Raw genomic sequence first — 18,435 nt, 5'->3', positions numbered from 1 at the left:
TACTATCATTTCCATTTATTCAATGAAAAAACCAACACACAGGTTGAGCATCACTCAAGTAACTTGTACAGTCCTCTCTTAGAGCAATCACTGGGACTTAAGACAGTATCTGAAGCTCCAGATAAATCCCTTCTACACATAGGCACTTGCATGAATACAAAACACTGCCTACTCCATCTATGTGATAAGAAGGCAAGTTACCTAAAAATTCTTCCAACTAGAAAAGAAGAGTGCTACTTTGTGGAATGTTAGGAAAGAGGCCAGTCCTTATGGAACTTATTTCTATAACATAAACATCTTTCAAGGTTTTCTATTTTTAAGAAATAAGACTTAATGAGTTTAAGTAAATTCTACTCCCAGGGTGGAGCTCGAACTCACAACCCCAACATCAAGAGTTGCATACTCTACTAAGCCAGCCAAGTGTCCCTTAATGAGTTTTTTCTGCTATCCTACAAGGTTTGATAAGGCAAATGTGTAAGCAAATTCTTTTCTATGACTTCCAAAGTTATATTACCCTTAAACAATTGAAGAATACGTAAGTTCTATGAAGCAAAGGTCAAGAAAATTTTATGCTTTTGTGTTACACTAACTGCCCAGCAGAGGTCTCAATCAGACAAACAGAAACAGCACTGTACCATGCCACTTCTCAGGCAACATTTTAAAGGGACAACTCAGTCATAGAACCGTACTTAAAGAGCTGCAGAGGAGGGAAGGGGGGAACGGTGGCATCTGCATCCATACAGTTTATAAAGATATCTGGGATCTCAAAATACTATGAATTCCTGACAGTTAGGAAGAACTGATACTGCATCTCAAAGTTTAATAACCAAACAGTTCTCTTTTCAGCTCAATTTCCCAAATTGATGGTCTCAGGGTAGGAAATCTGACAGTATGTGATCTTAAACATGTTGATTTTTTTTAAATTTTTTTAATGTTTATTTTTGAGACAAAGCATGAGTGGGGGAGGGGCAGAGAGAGAGGGAGACACAGAATCTGAAGCAGGCTCCAGGTTCTGAGCTGTCAGCACAGAGCCTGACATAGGGTTCAACCCATGAACTGTGAGATCATTACCTGAGCCAAAGTCGGATACTTAACCGACTGAGCCACCTGGGCACCCCTTAAACATGTTGATATTAAAACAAACATAAATCTAGTATGGAGTACAAACTTCAAATAATTTAACAAATGTCTTTGAGTTCATATATCATTTCCCCTAATTGTTTTATCAATAATGTTGTCTACCAATGACCCATATTTAACAAATAAGAACACAAGGGCAAAAATCACACTGGAATTCAGATCTTTGTCCTGAACACTTTGTCCAGTGATCACTTTTTCACTAATACTGAAGTAAAAATTTAGCCATTACTTTATAATTTTATAACCCTAAGATTATAATTTATTCTAAGTTCTGTCCTTAAAAATGTGAAAAGTGAGTTACTTAATATCCTTAAAGTTGCAAAAAATGTATAAATATAAAAACATTATTCAGTATATATTTTTCTTTAATTGTATTTCCTACTTCAGTACTATGTGGGAGTTATTTTCTTCCTGCTAACGAATAGTTTTTTAGTAGCTTTTAAACAAAAAATATGAACTTAGGTCCAAATAATTTGTGACACAAAAACCGTAAATTCTATTATCCAAAAACAATTAGGAGCTTTTTAAATGGAACCACACAACATCCTAAAAGGCACTGGGATTCTTCCACTTTTAAACCACCGCTAAGCTGGAAAAAAAAAATCTGGTTCTATCAGGAATCTCAGAATTGAGTGTTCTCCAAAATGAAAGTATAGAGTGCCATTTCAGGAAAAAGCTATTCAGCTCTCACCTCCAACATAATTAGGCTTCATATACTCTTCTAAGAAACCAAAACAAATACTGAAATCAAAATAAAAGATTACTTAAGGCTAATTATCATATATACAGGTTGTTTTAGTTCCTTGTTTTAAGCCCCCTTCTATAATATTAATAAAGTAAAATTAATATTTTACTGCAAAGAAAATTTATGGCTAGGGATATGTAAAATATATTTTTGTCATTAGTTCTTCCATAGTGCCATAACGGCACTGCATAGTGCCATTACCCAAATGGCAGGAACATTTTATGTCTACACTTCGCTTCTGTATTTACAAAGAGAAGTTGCATGACTTACATAAATGTAAGTATCAGTGAAGGTTTAACAATGGAAATGCAATCTAACATCCATAATATCTGATATTTTACAGACAGCAATGAGCAACGTAGAAGAGATGTATTTTTAAATACCTTTCATTTGAGTGACCTTATGTAAAATATAAAAGATCATTTAGAAGTTCTTGGTCTCCTAAGGAGATTTTCAAATGCACTAATAGAAATAGTGAGATCTTTAAGAAATATCTTCCATGTCCACATCCTGTTGTAATTTCTGCACCATTTTTTCTTCCAATTGCTTTCCTTTGCCTTTAAAAATAAATTAAAAAAAAAATATCAATCCACTGTAACCTTGCAGAACACTTACCAACATTTTATAAAGGATCTTAGATGGTTTAAAATAGCCAATTCTAAGAAATTTAAGAATAGTAACCAAACCCACACAGGTCTTATGATATGTCATACATAAAATAAGCATTCCATACACATTTATTCATTTCACCCTAACATGCATTTTAAATATGAGAGAACACAGACCCAGAGACGGATAAAATTGTCCCAGATCATTCAGTAAGCCCAGCAAGCTCAAGAGAGAATTTGTACCCTGGCCCTCTGGCTCCAAGGTCTCTGTTCTTTATAGTGTACTTACCTACCCTAAGAGGGTTACCTAAAAAGTTACATAACAACAGTTCATTACCGTTGTTCTGGGTGTAAGTTCACATCGTCTATATGTGAAACAAATGCTCCAAGATTTTGCCTATTTTAATAAAAGTTGGTACAAAAATTAACTCGTTAAATACTTATCTATTCAACATATAGTTACAGAATTTGACCTTAGTAAGGTTTCGACATGGAATCATTCACAGGAATTAACTCTTGAACTAAATCTCACCAAAATTTCTCTCCCTTCAGGTAATCTGCGTAAGTAAATCATATAACAGATGGTATTTGGTGCCAGCTGAGTGAAGACTGGTTTTCTAGCACCACAAAAGAAACTATGCACACAAACAACTGCCCAAATGAGTGACTATAGGCAAGTTATATAAACTTAAAGAGAGGGGCGCCTGGGTGGCTCAGTCGGTTAAGCATCCGACTTCAGCTCAGGTCACGATCTCACGGTCCGTGAGTTCGAGCCCCACGTCAGGCTCTGGGCTGATGGCTCGGAGCCTGGAGCCTGCTTCCGATTCTGTGTCTCCCTCTCTCTCTGCCCCTCCCCCGTTCATTCTCTGTCTCTCTCTGTCCCAAAAATAAATAAACGTTAAAAAAAAAAAAAAATTTTAACTTAAAGTTTTAATACAAACAGTAGTATCAGAACCCAGAAAGCTAAGGAACAGAAGCTCAGACTCAAAAGGCCTGGGCCTCTGTATTTATCCTAAGTTGCACAATTCCCATACCAACCAAAGTTGGAAAACCACTAATAAAAAAACACTTATTAAATAAAAAGTATGAAATAGGCAAAAATCTATTAAATTAATACTCAAATATGACTAGCTTATGGAATACAAGATTTTTCTGAAGGGAAGAAAAATACCATTTGCAATAAATTAGAACTGGGCAATACAATGAATAAATTATAAACAAAGTCATATCATAAATGTGATATTTACATGAAAAAATGCCCATAAAAAGTTGACTAGCACCCACTTAACCCGACCACAACAATCCTGACTCTTGATTTCTCTACTGAAAGAGAACTTCTGTGTAATACAGCACTTACCGGCAAGAGGGGAGCGGATAAGATGAATGTTTTGCTTGACTTCTTTGATGTCCTGAACTTTCTGTAATTCTTTATTTTTCTTTAATCTAGGACACAACACATAAAAGCCAAAACTAGTTACTAAAATTTCTTTAAAAGACATTAATTCCTAATTTATCAAAATAATTTTAGCCAGGGATTAGCAATAAGAACTCAAAATTATTTTCTAGTTCCTAATTAGCTTAAGAAATTCTTACACTACCACTGGTTCATTGACTGTATCCCTAGTACTTAGGAATAAACTGGGGATTAATATATATTTGCTGAGTGAATGAAGAAATATGATTGAAGAATTAAATGTCAGACATCAATATCTATTATAAGGATATAGTGCAAACCTCTCAAATGCTAAAGTACCTAGATCTTTTCTCCTCAAACGAAATAGTCTCTGTGCTAATTTTTCTGATCAGTAATACAAGAACACAAAACACATGTATGTGAGACAAACATGCTAACAGACTAGTTCTCAAACATTTAGCTTTTGTTTCTATATCACTTTAACATTTTTTTAAAGCCAGAAAGCTGTCGGCACATGCTTTTCTATGACAAACTAAATAGTAATGTGATCAAAAACAAATGCTCCTGGGACACCTGGGTGGCTGTCTGTCAAGTGTCCTACTCTTCATCTCATGGTTCATGGGATCTAGCCTGGCGTGGGCTCTGCATTGATAGCATGGAGCCTGCTTGGGATTCTCGCTCTCCTCTCTCTACCCCTCCCCTGCTTACACGTGTAGACCCTCTCTCTTAAAAAAAAAAAAAAAAAAAAAAAATCCCTGCTCTAAAGAAATAGCCAATTCCAGGCCAGGTAAGTATAAGATGAGGCCACATCTTCTTAGCCATCAATCAAGAAAGCACCCAAAGATGAGGAAATTGACAATGAAATGGGACCCTGCCTGAAGGGATGCCCAGTAGCCTATATGGAGCACTTACAACATCAAAATAAATAATGACAATTATCACCCCTTGAATACCAGAAGAATCAATGAATACACACAGATACATGAATAAAGGAATACATTTTGAAACTGGAAAAGGGAAAAGCTCCTTTATATGAGAAAGACAACTAATAAAAAATTACTGAACCAGGTACCAGTTTGAGGAACTTTGCAGAGGGTCAATGTTTTCCCCTAAGATATGTACTGATCAAAAAGAAAGAAAAGAGCTTTTCAATGGAGTGGAAAAAACTGGCAGACACCCCCTTAACCAAGTGATCAATCACTTGAAACAATATGTGGCTCCTGCTATATGTGTCCTTATGTATAATCATTTCTATGATACTCTGGCCAAAAGTACCTAATCTGAATCTAATCATGAGGAAAACATAAGATAAACACAAACTGAGGAAGATTCTATAATATAACTGACCTGTATTCTTCAAAAATGTCAATGTCATTTAAGAGGAGAAACTGTCCAAACTAAAGGAGCTTGAGGAGATAGGACCACTAAATGCAATGCAAGATCCAGGGTTTTCTGTTGCTACTGGAACTGGTGAAATTTAAATAAGGTTTGTAGGTTATATAACCATATCATTCAATGTTAATTTTCTGATTTGGGTAATTATAGGTATCTAAGAAACATGTTCTTATTTTTAGAATATATACATAGAAATATACTCAGAAAAAGGGTATCATGTCTTCAACTTACACAGAGACAAGGACAGAGTAAATGTGTCAAAATGCTACCAGAATATACAAGAGTTCTTTATACTATTCTAGCAAGTTTTCTGAAGTTATGTGAGAAAAATTTCCCTGGATTTCTACTAGTAATTATTTTTTCAAGAGTTACTCTACACATGTTCATACCTGTTCATTATAAATTTAGCTTGGCGTTTCTGTTTGATCTCTTCAACTCTCTTCATTGCATCAACTACAAAAAAAATAAGAGTTACATATTTTTGCACATTCAAGCAAGAACTTTAATAATCACTTTATTCTGACTTAGAAATGGCTTAAATGAAACCCTCACTGCACAAACAATCCCTACTAAAATAGCTGAAGAAGGTAGGTACTCTTAGAGTTAACAGTGATGTCAGCTATCTTTCACAAATACAGCTCTAATTTTTATTTTACAAAAGTCTTTACTGCTACTAAATTTTCCTTCTACTTTAAACCAGCCCAAACTTTAAGAATTTGGATTAAGGGCAACAAATCTCATTCTTACCTTGTCCTCTCCGTTAATAAAAAAAAAAAAAAAAAGCACCATTCTGGTAATAAATACTACTTTTTCCTCTAAGTGCCTGGGATATGATCTGCACATGATGAATACTGGTAGAATGAACCAATCAATTTGCCATGTTCTCAACCACTAAAATCCAATAGTTTTGGGAAATGTGTGGAGGGGCTAAATCAAACTATGCTCTACAATCTACATTAGCACTAAGATTAAGACAAACCATACATGTAATTTGATATTTTCTAGCAGCCACATTTAAAAAGTCAAAATCTAGTCATGTATCTTGTTTTTATCCAATATATCCAAAATACTGTCATTTCAACATAATACAAAAATTACTGAGGAATTTTATGCTTGTTTTCATATAAAGTCTTCAAAAACCACGTATTTTACATTTACAGCAAATTTCAGGGCACCTGGGTGACTCAGTTAAAAGCATCCCACTTCGACTAGGTCATGATCTCACAGTTCATGATCTCACAGTTCATGAATTCAAGCCCCGCATCAGGCTCTGTGCTGATAGCTCAGAGCCAGGACCCTGCTTCAAAATCTATGTCTATCTCTCTGCCCCTCCCCTGCTCATGCTGTCTCAAAAATAAATGTTAAAAAACAAATTTTTTTTTTAAATTTACAGCAAATCTCTATTCAGAATAGCCACATTTTAAGTGTAACCCCTGTGGTCAGTGGCCGCCAGACTGGGCAACACACTCCCAATCTAACAACTTCTACTCTGTGGATCTGAAGAATAGCAGGATATTCAAGTAATCTTAAAACATCACCAATATACTTTATAAAGGATAAAATACAGTAAAAAAACCTGTAAGATGCCACCTTAAACAATGATCAAAGTTAACACAGCCAGTAATAAGACCAATGGACAGTAGGAGGTAGCTCCTAATAGGACACAACGATAAGAACTCAGCATCCCATCTATGGTATTCCAGCCAAACGTCCATTACCCAAATCTAACACTGAGGCAGTATCAAACAAAAGTCAATTAAGGGACTTTATACCGAACACTTGACCCATACTCTTCAAAACCATCAATATCAGTGCACGTGGGTGGCTCAGTTAAGCATCCAACTTCAGCTCACGTCATGATCTCACAGTTTGTGGGTTCAAGCCCCGCATTGGGCTCTGTGCTGACAACTCAAAACCTAGAACCTGCTTCAGATTCTAGGTCTCCCTCTCTCTTGCCCCTCCCCCACTCATTTTCTGTCTCTCTCTCCCCCAAAAATAAACATTAAAAAAATTTTTTAAATCTGTCAGTATCATAAAATATAAAAACTTGGGAACTGTTTCAAATTCATAGAGACCAAAGAGACATGACCTGTACTATTCCTCCACAGGTCTAAGATTAAATGATAATACTGTACCAATGTTAATTTCTTAATATTAAAAACTATGCTATGATTATTTACAAGAATGTTCTATTTTTCAGGAAATACTCTTTCTACTAAACTACTTAGGGATAAAAACATTACATATGCAACTTAAAAACTTCAAAATATTATAAAAGGAAAACAAAGGACAGAGAATGGTAAATTTAATAACATTTGAGGAATCAAAGATGAAGGATATCAGAATTCTGCAGCTTTTCTGTTCAGTCTAAAAATATGTCAAAATAAAATCATTTAAGTGTAATCTGGGGACCAGCCAACATTGATACCACCTGAAAGCATGTCAGAAATGCAGAATCTTAAGTCCCACCGAGACATGCTATATCGCAATCTGCATTTTAACAAGATCCCCCAAAGGTCTCAGGGAGCCACTGGTATTAAGATAATGTCTACATGAATAAGACAGAGTCAACTTTAAATCTGCTCATGCTAAATATGTAACTTTTTTCTTTCTTTACTTTCAACAAAAATATGAACAGTTCTGGTACTCAAAAGTATTTCTATACCTTAAAGCTACTCAGAAGGGAAATAAAGAGCAGTGGCAGGTAGGGGCACCTGGGTGGTGCAATCAGCTAAGCGTCCAACTCCATTTCATCTCAGGTCACAATCTCAGGGCTCATGAGAACAAGCCCTACTTCAGGCTCTGGGCTGACAGCCTGCTTGGGATTCTCTCTGCCTCTCCCCCTACACACACATGCATGCTTTCTTTCTCTCAAAATAAGTAAACTTTTCAAAAAAGTGGCAGGTAAATCCTCTCCAAAGAATAAGACACTACCTTTCCAAATATTGCAGAAGACTGAAAAATTTTTAATGTAAGAAACACCTGATTTTTTTTTAATGTTTATTTTTCTGAGAGAAAAAGAGACAGAGAATGAGCAGGGGAAGGGCATAGAGAAGGAGACACAGAATCCAAAGCAGCCTCCAGGCTCTGAGCTATCAGCACAGAGCCTGACATGGGGCTAGACTCATGAACAGCAAGATCATGACCTGAGCCAAAGTCGAACACTTAACCAACTGAGCCACCCAGGTGCCCCAGGAAACACCTGATATTAAAATTGACCTGCAATACAAAGACCTGAAGGATAAAATACAAACTTTTCTTCCTAGGATTCTTGTTTCTGAAGTTCTCCTGCTGTTTCTGTGGACACCAGCATCTTAACAAAAGTTGCTCAGTCCACACCTTTCCACAATTCAAAAACGTAAGCAATGAATATAAAACTGCCAACAGATTAGCTTCAGACCTGATGATACTGAAATAGAGGGTGTGGGGAATCAACAAACCTTTTAGAAGAGTAACATATTTTTTTGGAATACTACTAAAAGTTTTTATTAACTGTGCAGTAGGAAATAGTTTTAAGTTCCAAAAGACTCATACTGTCTACTGAGAAAGTTTTCTACGAAAAGTCTACTTTTAGGATCTCAAAAGGAAAGGATAATAGAATCTATGGGGGGGGAGGGAACCCTCAATAGAGCACTGCTGCTTATAGAATTTACTTATGTAGGGGTGCCTTGGTGGCTCAGTAGGTTAAGCGTCCGACTTTCTCAGGTCATAATCTCATGATTCGTGGGGTCTGTGCTGACAGCTCAGAGCCTGGAGCCTGTTTCAGATTCGGCATGTCCCTCTCTCTGCCCCTCCCCTGTTCGCACTCTGTCTCTGTGTCTCAAAAATAAATAAAAAATTTTTTAAAAATTTACATATGTATAAATAAGTGGGGCAGTGACTGATAACATATGAACCAGTTACTGTGTAAGAGAAACAATAAAATAGGAATACTCAGTGAAGTGCATCAGAAGAGCAGGGACTATATGTGCCCTCTTCATCTTTGTATGCAAGACTAAGTACTTATTGTTAAAATACATGAAGTCTTACGATACACAATTGTATCTTTCAGGAACAGTGTTAATAACAGGAAACCAGCACAGAGGGTCATAGTAACTGAATATCCACAGACAACTAAAATATTCACCTGTTTCAACATCAAACTGAATCTCCACCAAGTAATAGTTATAAAATATGTAAAAATGATCTGGAGCTGCTATTCTCAAATAGTAACAAAGAAAATAAAGTCCAAAATTAAATAAAATTCAATGGGATATAAAAATGCTTTCAGACCTTCTAATAACATCTCTGACAAGTTTGTCTTTTAGAATCATTTTAAGAATTCTTACCAAAAATTTGTAATAATGCGTGGTGATGGATACCTAGACTTTGTCATTTCACAATATATATAAGTATCAAATCATTATTACACTGTATACCTGAAACTAATATGTTCTATGTCATTTATACCTCAATTAAAAAAAAGAATCCCATTAATCTCTTTAGAAATCCTTGAGTTTAAATCAGCATTATTTCCTTATCAAATAAACCCAGTATATTCAACTGCTTTCCAGAAATTAACTCTTCCTCTAATTGCAAAACAGAGGGAAAGACCTTATTTAAAAGAAACAAAACACCAAGGTTATGTGGAAAGGCAATTCCAAAACTGGAGTCTAAATTCTTCACATAGTCCAGAAAGATAAAGCTTTAGAGAGTGTCAAATACTACTACAAAGGCCCCAATTTTTCAATTCCTCCCCTGAAGTGTTGTGACTGGGCAAAAGGTGATGAAAAGGATGCCCTGACTATGATCCATTCAAGACTGATAAAGTCTACAGGACCCCAAGCCCTGGAGACTTCTAAATAACAAACCAACTATATCACCTCCACACCCAAGACTATATAAATGGCTAAAGAACACGTAAGACAGGCACGGGGAGAAGAAAAGTCAGGGACAAGGACCTCAAACATACGCAAAGGGTCATCTACAAGCTAACTTAAGAAATTTAGTTTTACTACATATGGGATTTTTTTTTTCACTAAAGTCTCTGCCTACTTCAGGAAAAAGAGGGAAAAAAAGACAAGGACTAGTTACCATTGCTTTTAACTTCAGCAGCCTATAGCTCCACTTATACCTAAGTCATGCACTTAGAAGTTCTGTTAGAAAATGTAATTATCACCTTAGGTGCTACACTTTTTAATTTTACAGAAGCATTACATTTTGTAAAGTATACCGAATGTTTATATCCCTAAACTAAATTATCTAAACTTATAAAGTGTGTTAGGTTGGGGCACTTGGGTGGCTCAGTCAGCTAAGCATCTGCCTCTTGATTTTGGCTCAGGTTTGATCTCACAGTTCGTAAGTTCAAGCCCCACATCAGGCTCTGTACTGACAGTGCAGAGGCTGCTTGGGATTCTCTCTCTCTCTCTCTCTCTCTCTCTCTGCCCCTTTCCCCACTCAAGTGCACACAGCATGTGCACGTTCTCTCAAAATAAATGAAAAAAAAAATGTTAACTTTTGTGTATATTTTAACTATGCCACACTCACCCCAAAAAACTATTCTCCACTTCTATTTTTTCTCAGATTTTTAGGTATTTTTATATCTGTGTAGGCACTTCAAATCATATCTAATAATTACATTATTTTTATAATGCATGTATCAGCCAATTCTGAAAAGGATTTGGGGCAGTTTATAACAAAAGATGCAAGTACAACAGAACTAGTAAAACAAAGATAAAGAATAAAAGCTAATCAATGAAAACATTTAAGCAACATAAAACATTAAATTCAAGGTAATATCCCAAACAAGTCTCTAAAATTCCCGGTATTCCTTTGTGACTTACTAGTTTTATTCCATAGCTCTCGCTGGTATTTAACAGGTTCATTTCTACGTTTTTCAAATTCAAATGAATTATCCTGTAAGAGAGGGAAAAATAATGGTTTTAAGGGAGATACAGAGGAAGCATTACTTAAAACTTTATTCTCCTTTTCACAAGGGTTCCAAGTATTTCAAACCATGGACACATATTAAGATTTCCCCAGGGTGGCCCCAGCAAACCCAAGTTTTCATACTTTTTCTCCTTTTCACACCAGATGTATAAGACAGCCCTAATGAAAATACCAATCTGTACACCAGTGATTCTTAAGAGGACATCGGGAGGAAGGTATTAGCCCCATCCTTCAGAGGGGCATATAACAATCAAGGAGATTATAAAAAAACTGAAGAGGCCTCCCTAATTTCCAGTTCCTAGATGAGACTCACAGGCAGAAAACTTTCTATGAGGCTGAACCATATGAATTACTACTTTTCAAAGATCAAAATGAGTCAAACATTGAGAATTTCATATGGTTCAACCTAAAAACTTATCATGTATGTTCATATATCTCAACACTTATATACCTTTGTTATAGCATAAAGCTATATAACTACACATCTTCAAATAAATGTGGTGCTACTCTGCATGACATAATTCTCTCCCAGAAATTCTTCAGGTGCCCTTTAAATGTACTTGGTATTTTGACAGTTAATAATCCTATTTACCTTAAAACATGAGAAACAATTTTAGAAAAGCTATAGTTCTCTTAGAAAAACTATAGGTATGTTTCTTAGTTTTCAAATTTATGTGAGATAGGCACATGGAACAGCATTAACTCTGTATTTACCTATTTCATTTATATACACGTGACCTACTCAGTCACAATAACCTCAGCAATGACAAGGTAACTGGTCACCAGCAGATGACTGTGACTGGCATCCACTCTTCATTCATGCAGTTGTCACTTGCATTTGAAGTGCTAAGTTTATTCTCATCCATACCAGAAATCATTTTTGTGACAATAATTGTGATTTGGCTTTGCATCTTGTCAAAATACATTCTCCTCATTCATGGAAAACGAGGAGTATTAAGGAAGCCAGGAAAAGGCTTCACTGCAATTGCTTAGACACTGCCCTTAAGGAGTAGAGAGGTGGGAAAGTCAAACAAGGAGGGAAGGAACAGTTTAAAGGTCTTCCTCCCTCAAAGGAGGCTTAGGCAGCAGCTTTCACCTCCTCCTTTATATGGGTCATATGTGAACTAGCTTCACCAGGCCCTTATACCAACTCAGTACCAACAACCTGATGATGGCTGACTCATGCATGATATTCTCTCACCTTTGATTATCCACTATTTCTCCTTCTACCAACACTATTAACTAATTTCTCTGTTCTCAAAGTCCTGTAAGGAAATCCAGAAACTGATAAATGAGTCTACTACAAATCTTTTCAGAACCCTTAATGTTGGTGATGAATCCTTTAATTAATCTCTTGGCTTTGTCTCAAAATCCTTGAGTAGCAATTTTCAACTTCATCTCAATCTATTTAAATGATTTTCCTTTTTGTTTGCAGGAGCTAAAAAATGGTTTTCTGAGAACAAGGAAAATCACGTTCAAAAAATGAATTAGGAATTTTTTTCCTTTTCAAAATTCTACCAATTTATCGTTTTTAGGATCATGTGAGAATTAGATTATTAACAGAACCAAACCCAAATAAATCACTTACCAATTCTCATCACAGGAAGCCTTGTTATAGTTAATTAAATTATATGCCCTCCGTAAAAGTTAAAATTTTAAAAACCGTAAAAATTCCACTGAAAGCTAACTATACTCACCACTGTAAGCTCTTTACCAGCTGCTTTACGGAATGCTTTAGTCCACCTGACCTTGCGAGGATTGCGCTTCTTTTTAAAGTTTTTATGACACTTGGATTTACAGAATCTGAACACCTATAAGAAAAGTTAAAATAGTGGAAAGTCAACATTACGATTTTTTCTATCGTAGGATGTTACCCCTGCCCAGACAAAATATACTGCAAAGTCTGAAAAATGACAATGGTTGTACTCACAATTTCTTCTTACAACACCACTTAGAAATACATGTAGACATGTAAGATTAAATGTAAATTGAACTATTTTTTGACTAAAACCTGACTATCAAATATCACAGCTAAAGACTAAGGGCCCCCAAAATAATATGGTTAAAAAACTACCAGTCATGTTTATAGATTAACAGTAAAACCTTACAGTCATCTTAAATAAAAAATGGTATTTGCAAGGAAAGTCACTTATTTAAATCCCTGCCCACTTAATAATAATTCTCAAAATTCACTTTCTATATACCTCAATGTGGGAGGTGGGGGTAGTTTCAAACAACTCCTGTGAATCCCTTTTTGTTCTTTCCATCCTTTTTGTTAAAACCACAAAATAATTTCAAAAAAGCAACTAACTGGCTACAGATTTGTTTTCTAAAATATGTATTCATAGTAGGAAATTCTTCAATACTCTAATTCTCCACCTTCATCCCAGAAGATATTATCCTTTAACAGTGCTAACTTAAAGTTTAATGATGCTTCAATATGCCCGTGAAATGGCTAATTAGGACTCATTATAAGTCTAAAATGCATATTTTGTTACTTTGTAATGTCTCCAAACACAATGCAATTTGTATGTATACAGGAAATCTGAGAAGAAAAAGTACTACTTAGGAGTATATGGATCTTGGCAAAGAAAATTAAGGTGAATCATCACACCTAGAAGATGTGACCTATCTTCTAGGTCTAATTAAGTATAAAAAAGGTCAAAATGAAGTATAAACATTTGAAATTTTGTGTATACGTCACAAACCTGCATATATATCACAAGCCAAAATACTTTTCTTTCTTTTAATCTTTATTTATTTTTGAAAGAGAGAGAGAGCGCAAGCAGGGAAGGAACAGAGAAGGAGACACAGAATCCGAAGGAGACTCCAGGCTCCGAGCTGTCAGCACAGAGCCCAAAGCGGGGCTCAAACTCATGAACCATGAGATCATGACCTGAGCCAAAGTCGGATACTTAACTAACTGAGCCCCCCCAGGCGCCCCGCCAAAATACTTTTCATTTTATGTACACTTTGTTCTATGGGGAAATTCAAGCAGGTCCCTATATACACTAGAACACAGTTTTCTTAGAAATAGTCAATACTAGGGCCGTCTGGGTGGCTCAGTCAGTTGGGCATTCAACTCTTGATTTCGGCTCAGGTCAGGATCCCAGGGTCATGTGATGGGAGTTCCACACTGGGACCGAGCATGGTGCCTGTTGGGATATTCTTTCTTTCTCTCTCTCTCTCTCTCTCTTTCTCTGTGTGTGTGTGTGTGTGTTCCTCTGTTCCTCCCTGTCCCCTCCTGGCCCTCCCTCTCCCTCCCTCTCACTCAGAAAAAAAAAAAAAAAAAGCCAATACTAATTTAATCTGATCTGGGTCAGTACCTCCTGGAGAGCCCTCTCCTAAGAGACATGGGTCAAAACATGCCTGTATTATTGAATAAGTTTCAAAGCAAGTAGAAATCTAAGAATACAATGGATCTCCTGGAGTACCCCACCATGAATTCATATCAGTAATTTTGTATTTTTAGCCCAAAGGACTTTTACAGTAAAATCCTCCTACATTTAATGCCTACTAGATAACTCCTAGACAAGTCCCCATTTCTGAGATACACCTAATGAGAGGTTTGAACTTGTCCTGGATCTCCTCAATTCCAAACTGAGCCAATGGAAAGTTATACATAGAGAAGTCTATTTGAACTCTGTATCTAATAGATGTTAACTGAAAAGCACAATAAAGTACCTGAAAAGACTGGAATCAATGGAGCTACGAAGGGAATTCAACCAATAAGAAAGATCTACTATGTGTCTGATATTACCAGGTACTAGGGATACAAGAATAATTAAAACATCATACTCTATCTTGAGAAGGTTAGGACAGCATTGGAATAAAGTCTCACTTTACAATGAAGAGATTGAGATCAGGGTAGGGCATAAACAATGGGATAAAACTATATACGATAGTCATACGTAAGTAAAATGGAAATATAAAAAAAGGAAGTGGTGGGTGAGTAGTGGATGGATTGTGAGGCAAAGCTTCATAGGCTCAAGTTTCCCTCTTAAGATACTCCTCTATCATCCTCAGTCTTCAACAGGCAGATTAAATGATCTAATACCTCAGCTTCAAAGTTCTTCAACTCTTAAACTCCACTGACTGAATACTTATTAAGCACTCATTAAGGGTGCATGTATTTTTTATGTTTGAAAAGTATATAAAAATATGGAATATTAACACTAATTGTACCCTTAAGAAAATACCTAAGAAGCGTAAAAGGGGAGGTCTCTATGAAAAACAGTCCCAGGGAGCCTGGGTGGCTCAAGTCGGTTGGGCCTCCAACTTCAGCTCAGGTCATGATCTCACTGCTCATGGGTTTGACCCCTGCATCAGGCTCTGTGCTGTTATCTGGGAGCCTGGAGCCTGCTTCGGATTCTGTGTCTTCCTCTCTCCCCCTCCCCCATTCACACCTCTCTCTCTCTCTCTCTCAAAAATACACAAACATTAAAGAAGGGAAGAAGGAAGAGAGGAAAGAGGATGGAAGGAAGGAAGAACAGTCCCAAAAGCTAAGAGAAAAAAGGCAGAAAAACTATTAGGAAGCTATAAAAGTAACAAGTGCCTAATATGAAACCAGAGTGGGAGGCCAAAAAGAAAGCAAAGACCACTAAACTTTGCAGAGCCAGGTTAAGACTTGGTAACTAGACTTGGTAACTAGATTAAAAAAAGGTAAAAGGTTCAAAGATGACTCTCACATTTCTAGCAAAACTGTCTAGGCATATGACAGTAGTATTAAATGAGAAAGCAAAAAAGATGTGAATTAGGAACTCTCAGTAACCTCACTGTTTGGTACAAACAGGATTTCCCTATCCAGTGGAAAATTCAGACTACAGCAAAGAAGGTACAGATTTGGACATCATAAACACAGAAAAAACGAGATTCCTATCTTCCTTAGTGCTTCAGGGCCTCTGAATCTTATATCCCCAGCCAACTCTGTTCTTGTCTTCCCTAGAGTAAGCTGGCTCGCAGCCAATTCAATACTGTCCTTGCTAGCAATACAGACTTCATCACCATGAACTTCCACTGTGTCTGCCAAATCAACACACAACTCTAGACAGCTCCCATGGTCTTTTGTTCTCATTCCTATACCCACCCGATAAGCCCTGCGGGGCAAAAACCGTAAAATTATAATGACCAGATGATCTACAAAGCCATATTGCCCACTCTGAATTAAACGCCAACCTAACGATCATTAAGTTAGTTGCTATAAATTTTTTATCATGTTCCTGAGAGCAGGTATTCAAAATCTTCTACACGTTCTTTCAAGTTCCCAAACCTAGTTTTGGTCCCACACTTTCAGCAAAAAACCCTTGCTCCTAATTAATGACGTCAATATCTTCCATCTATAATAGATACAAGGTGATGAAGCAGAAAGTGTAATTCCTTAGCATAACAAAGTCACCTGTTAAAATATAAAGTCCTAGATCCAAATGCTGAGAAATAATATGTTAGAGGAAAGAGATTCATTCTGATGTAAGAAAGCAAATTCATGTATTATTCACAAAGTCTTTCACAACCAGGTCTCATAATTATGTTTGTATTTTACGTTTATAGATATATCTTCTTATGTAGACTTACATATATGTGTATTTATAGCCTTACCCCAGGCCTGGATTACCATTTACAAGTCACTTCCCTAAAGAGATTGCTTCGCTGTGCCTCTCTTCAACTGTTCACTCTTCCACCACCTAGAATTCCCTCTTCTCACTTTTTTATGCAACATTCAAGATCCAAGATAAATGTCTTTCTGAGCCTTTTCAAATACGACCCTCCCCAACTCACCTCCAGCAACTTCGTAATACATAACTACTACTAGGCCATATGCAGCATTTCTATAGTGTTACGGACACTCCCAACTCTTATTCATCTCTAGGGGCATAGACCCTAGCAATGATGCTTGACTGGGCATACATTCAACAAAGTTTACTTAATTCAAGAACTCCACCCAAGTACAAGAGTGACCAAACAGCCCCCACACACCCCCAGACTACATCCGAAGCTGTCTAAAATAACTCGGGGACCTCACCGCAGCCAGCCTCGGTCAAGGGTCGCCTGGTGTCCAGCTCGGTTCGGGACACCAGGAAGGAGAAACTCCGCAAGCGGGAGGTCGAGGCCGGAGGTCCTCACAAAATCATCCCCTTGTGAGGGCAGCGCGGAAAACGCGAGCGAAACGCCCCAGGTGCAAAGGAACCACGCGCTGAAGCGGCGCTCCTCACGCCCGCGGGAGCGTCGCAGAGCGCGCGCCAGTCTTGGCGACCTCACCTTGCAATCGTTGCGGACAAACATCATGCCGTGGCCGGGGTAAATGGGCCCCGAACAGAAATAACACTTCTCAATACGCATGTTGAAACCGCGTGAGCTCTCACAGACGAAACGCCGAACTCGAGCGGAAGTGACGCAGCCCGTCACAGGAAGTGGTTCTCTTTAGTACCCGACCCCGGAAATAGTGAGCATGCGTCGGCCCTGAGGGACCTGGGAAGCGATCCGAACGTGACAGCGCCTCTCAGCGGCAGCGCGAGCAAAAGCGCTGCCGTTTTGCGCAGGCGCAGAACTGCAAAGTCGCCTTGGCAGCCTTCACTGTGGGAGGTGGAACGTGGCGGTACGCCGCCTTAGAAACGCTGTTCTCACAGCGGGTCGTTTTCCTCTCTACCATACCCTGTAACGTCAGCATTTACTCCTATCTTATGTGATTTGTTCTTTGTCCCTGGCCGACTCTCCACACACTGGGATGTCTTTAGGAACTCCTTAACACTGGGACACTGCCTGCCCCAGACCTGCCACTGACTGCCTTCCCCAGAGTACTTGCGCTGTGGCAGAGAGAACCTGCGGCCTCAACGCTAGGACCCAAGCGATCGAGTCTCTGAAGCTCAGAGAACGTTACCAACAATTTTTGAAAGACTTGTGGTGATTTAAACCTTTTCTCCTCCCTACCCCCTTTTAATTAATATGCATGTGGTAAAAACATTTTAATAGGAAACTAAGGTTCCCTCCTCAGACCTCGAGACTCCTCCACAGTGGCAATTGGTTTCTTTTCAAGATTTTCTGTGCATAGATAAACATGTTTATTTCTGTGTGCGTGTGTCTCTTTCTTCTTTTGAACACTAATGAGCATCCTATTCACCGTTTTCTGCACCTCGTTGTTACCTGTCTCCCATTATTGGAATAAGAGCTCCAGGAGGACAGGGATTTTTGTCGTTTTGTTTACAGCTATA

General features: G+C 37.6%; 1 protein-coding gene across 1 annotated transcript; it reads right to left on the bottom strand.

Annotated features, from left to right (window-relative positions):
* Positions 1–17,638, bottom strand: RSL24D1 (ribosomal L24 domain containing 1). The gene is made up of 6 exons (XM_019442060.2): positions 17,486–17,638; positions 12,928–13,041; positions 11,125–11,197; positions 5,692–5,755; positions 3,851–3,936; positions 1–2,442 (listed from the first exon to the last, which is right to left on the bottom strand). Exons 1-6 carry the CDS (start codon positions 17,564–17,566, stop codon positions 2,369–2,371), a joined length of 492 nt encoding a protein of 163 aa, XP_019297605.2. The 5' UTR covers positions 17,567–17,638; the 3' UTR covers positions 1–2,368.
* Between the last annotated feature and the right edge of the window lie 797 nt (positions 17,639–18,435).

Source organism: Panthera pardus, unplaced genomic scaffold, assembly GCF_024362965.1.
Source record: "Panthera pardus isolate Hobbes unplaced genomic scaffold, ASM2436296v1 HiC_scaffold_24, whole genome shotgun sequence".
Classification (NCBI taxonomy): Eukaryota; Metazoa; Chordata; class Mammalia; order Carnivora; family Felidae; genus Panthera; species Panthera pardus.
The sequence above is the reverse complement of the archived record's forward strand: the minus strand, read 5'-3'. Positions and strand labels throughout refer to the sequence as shown.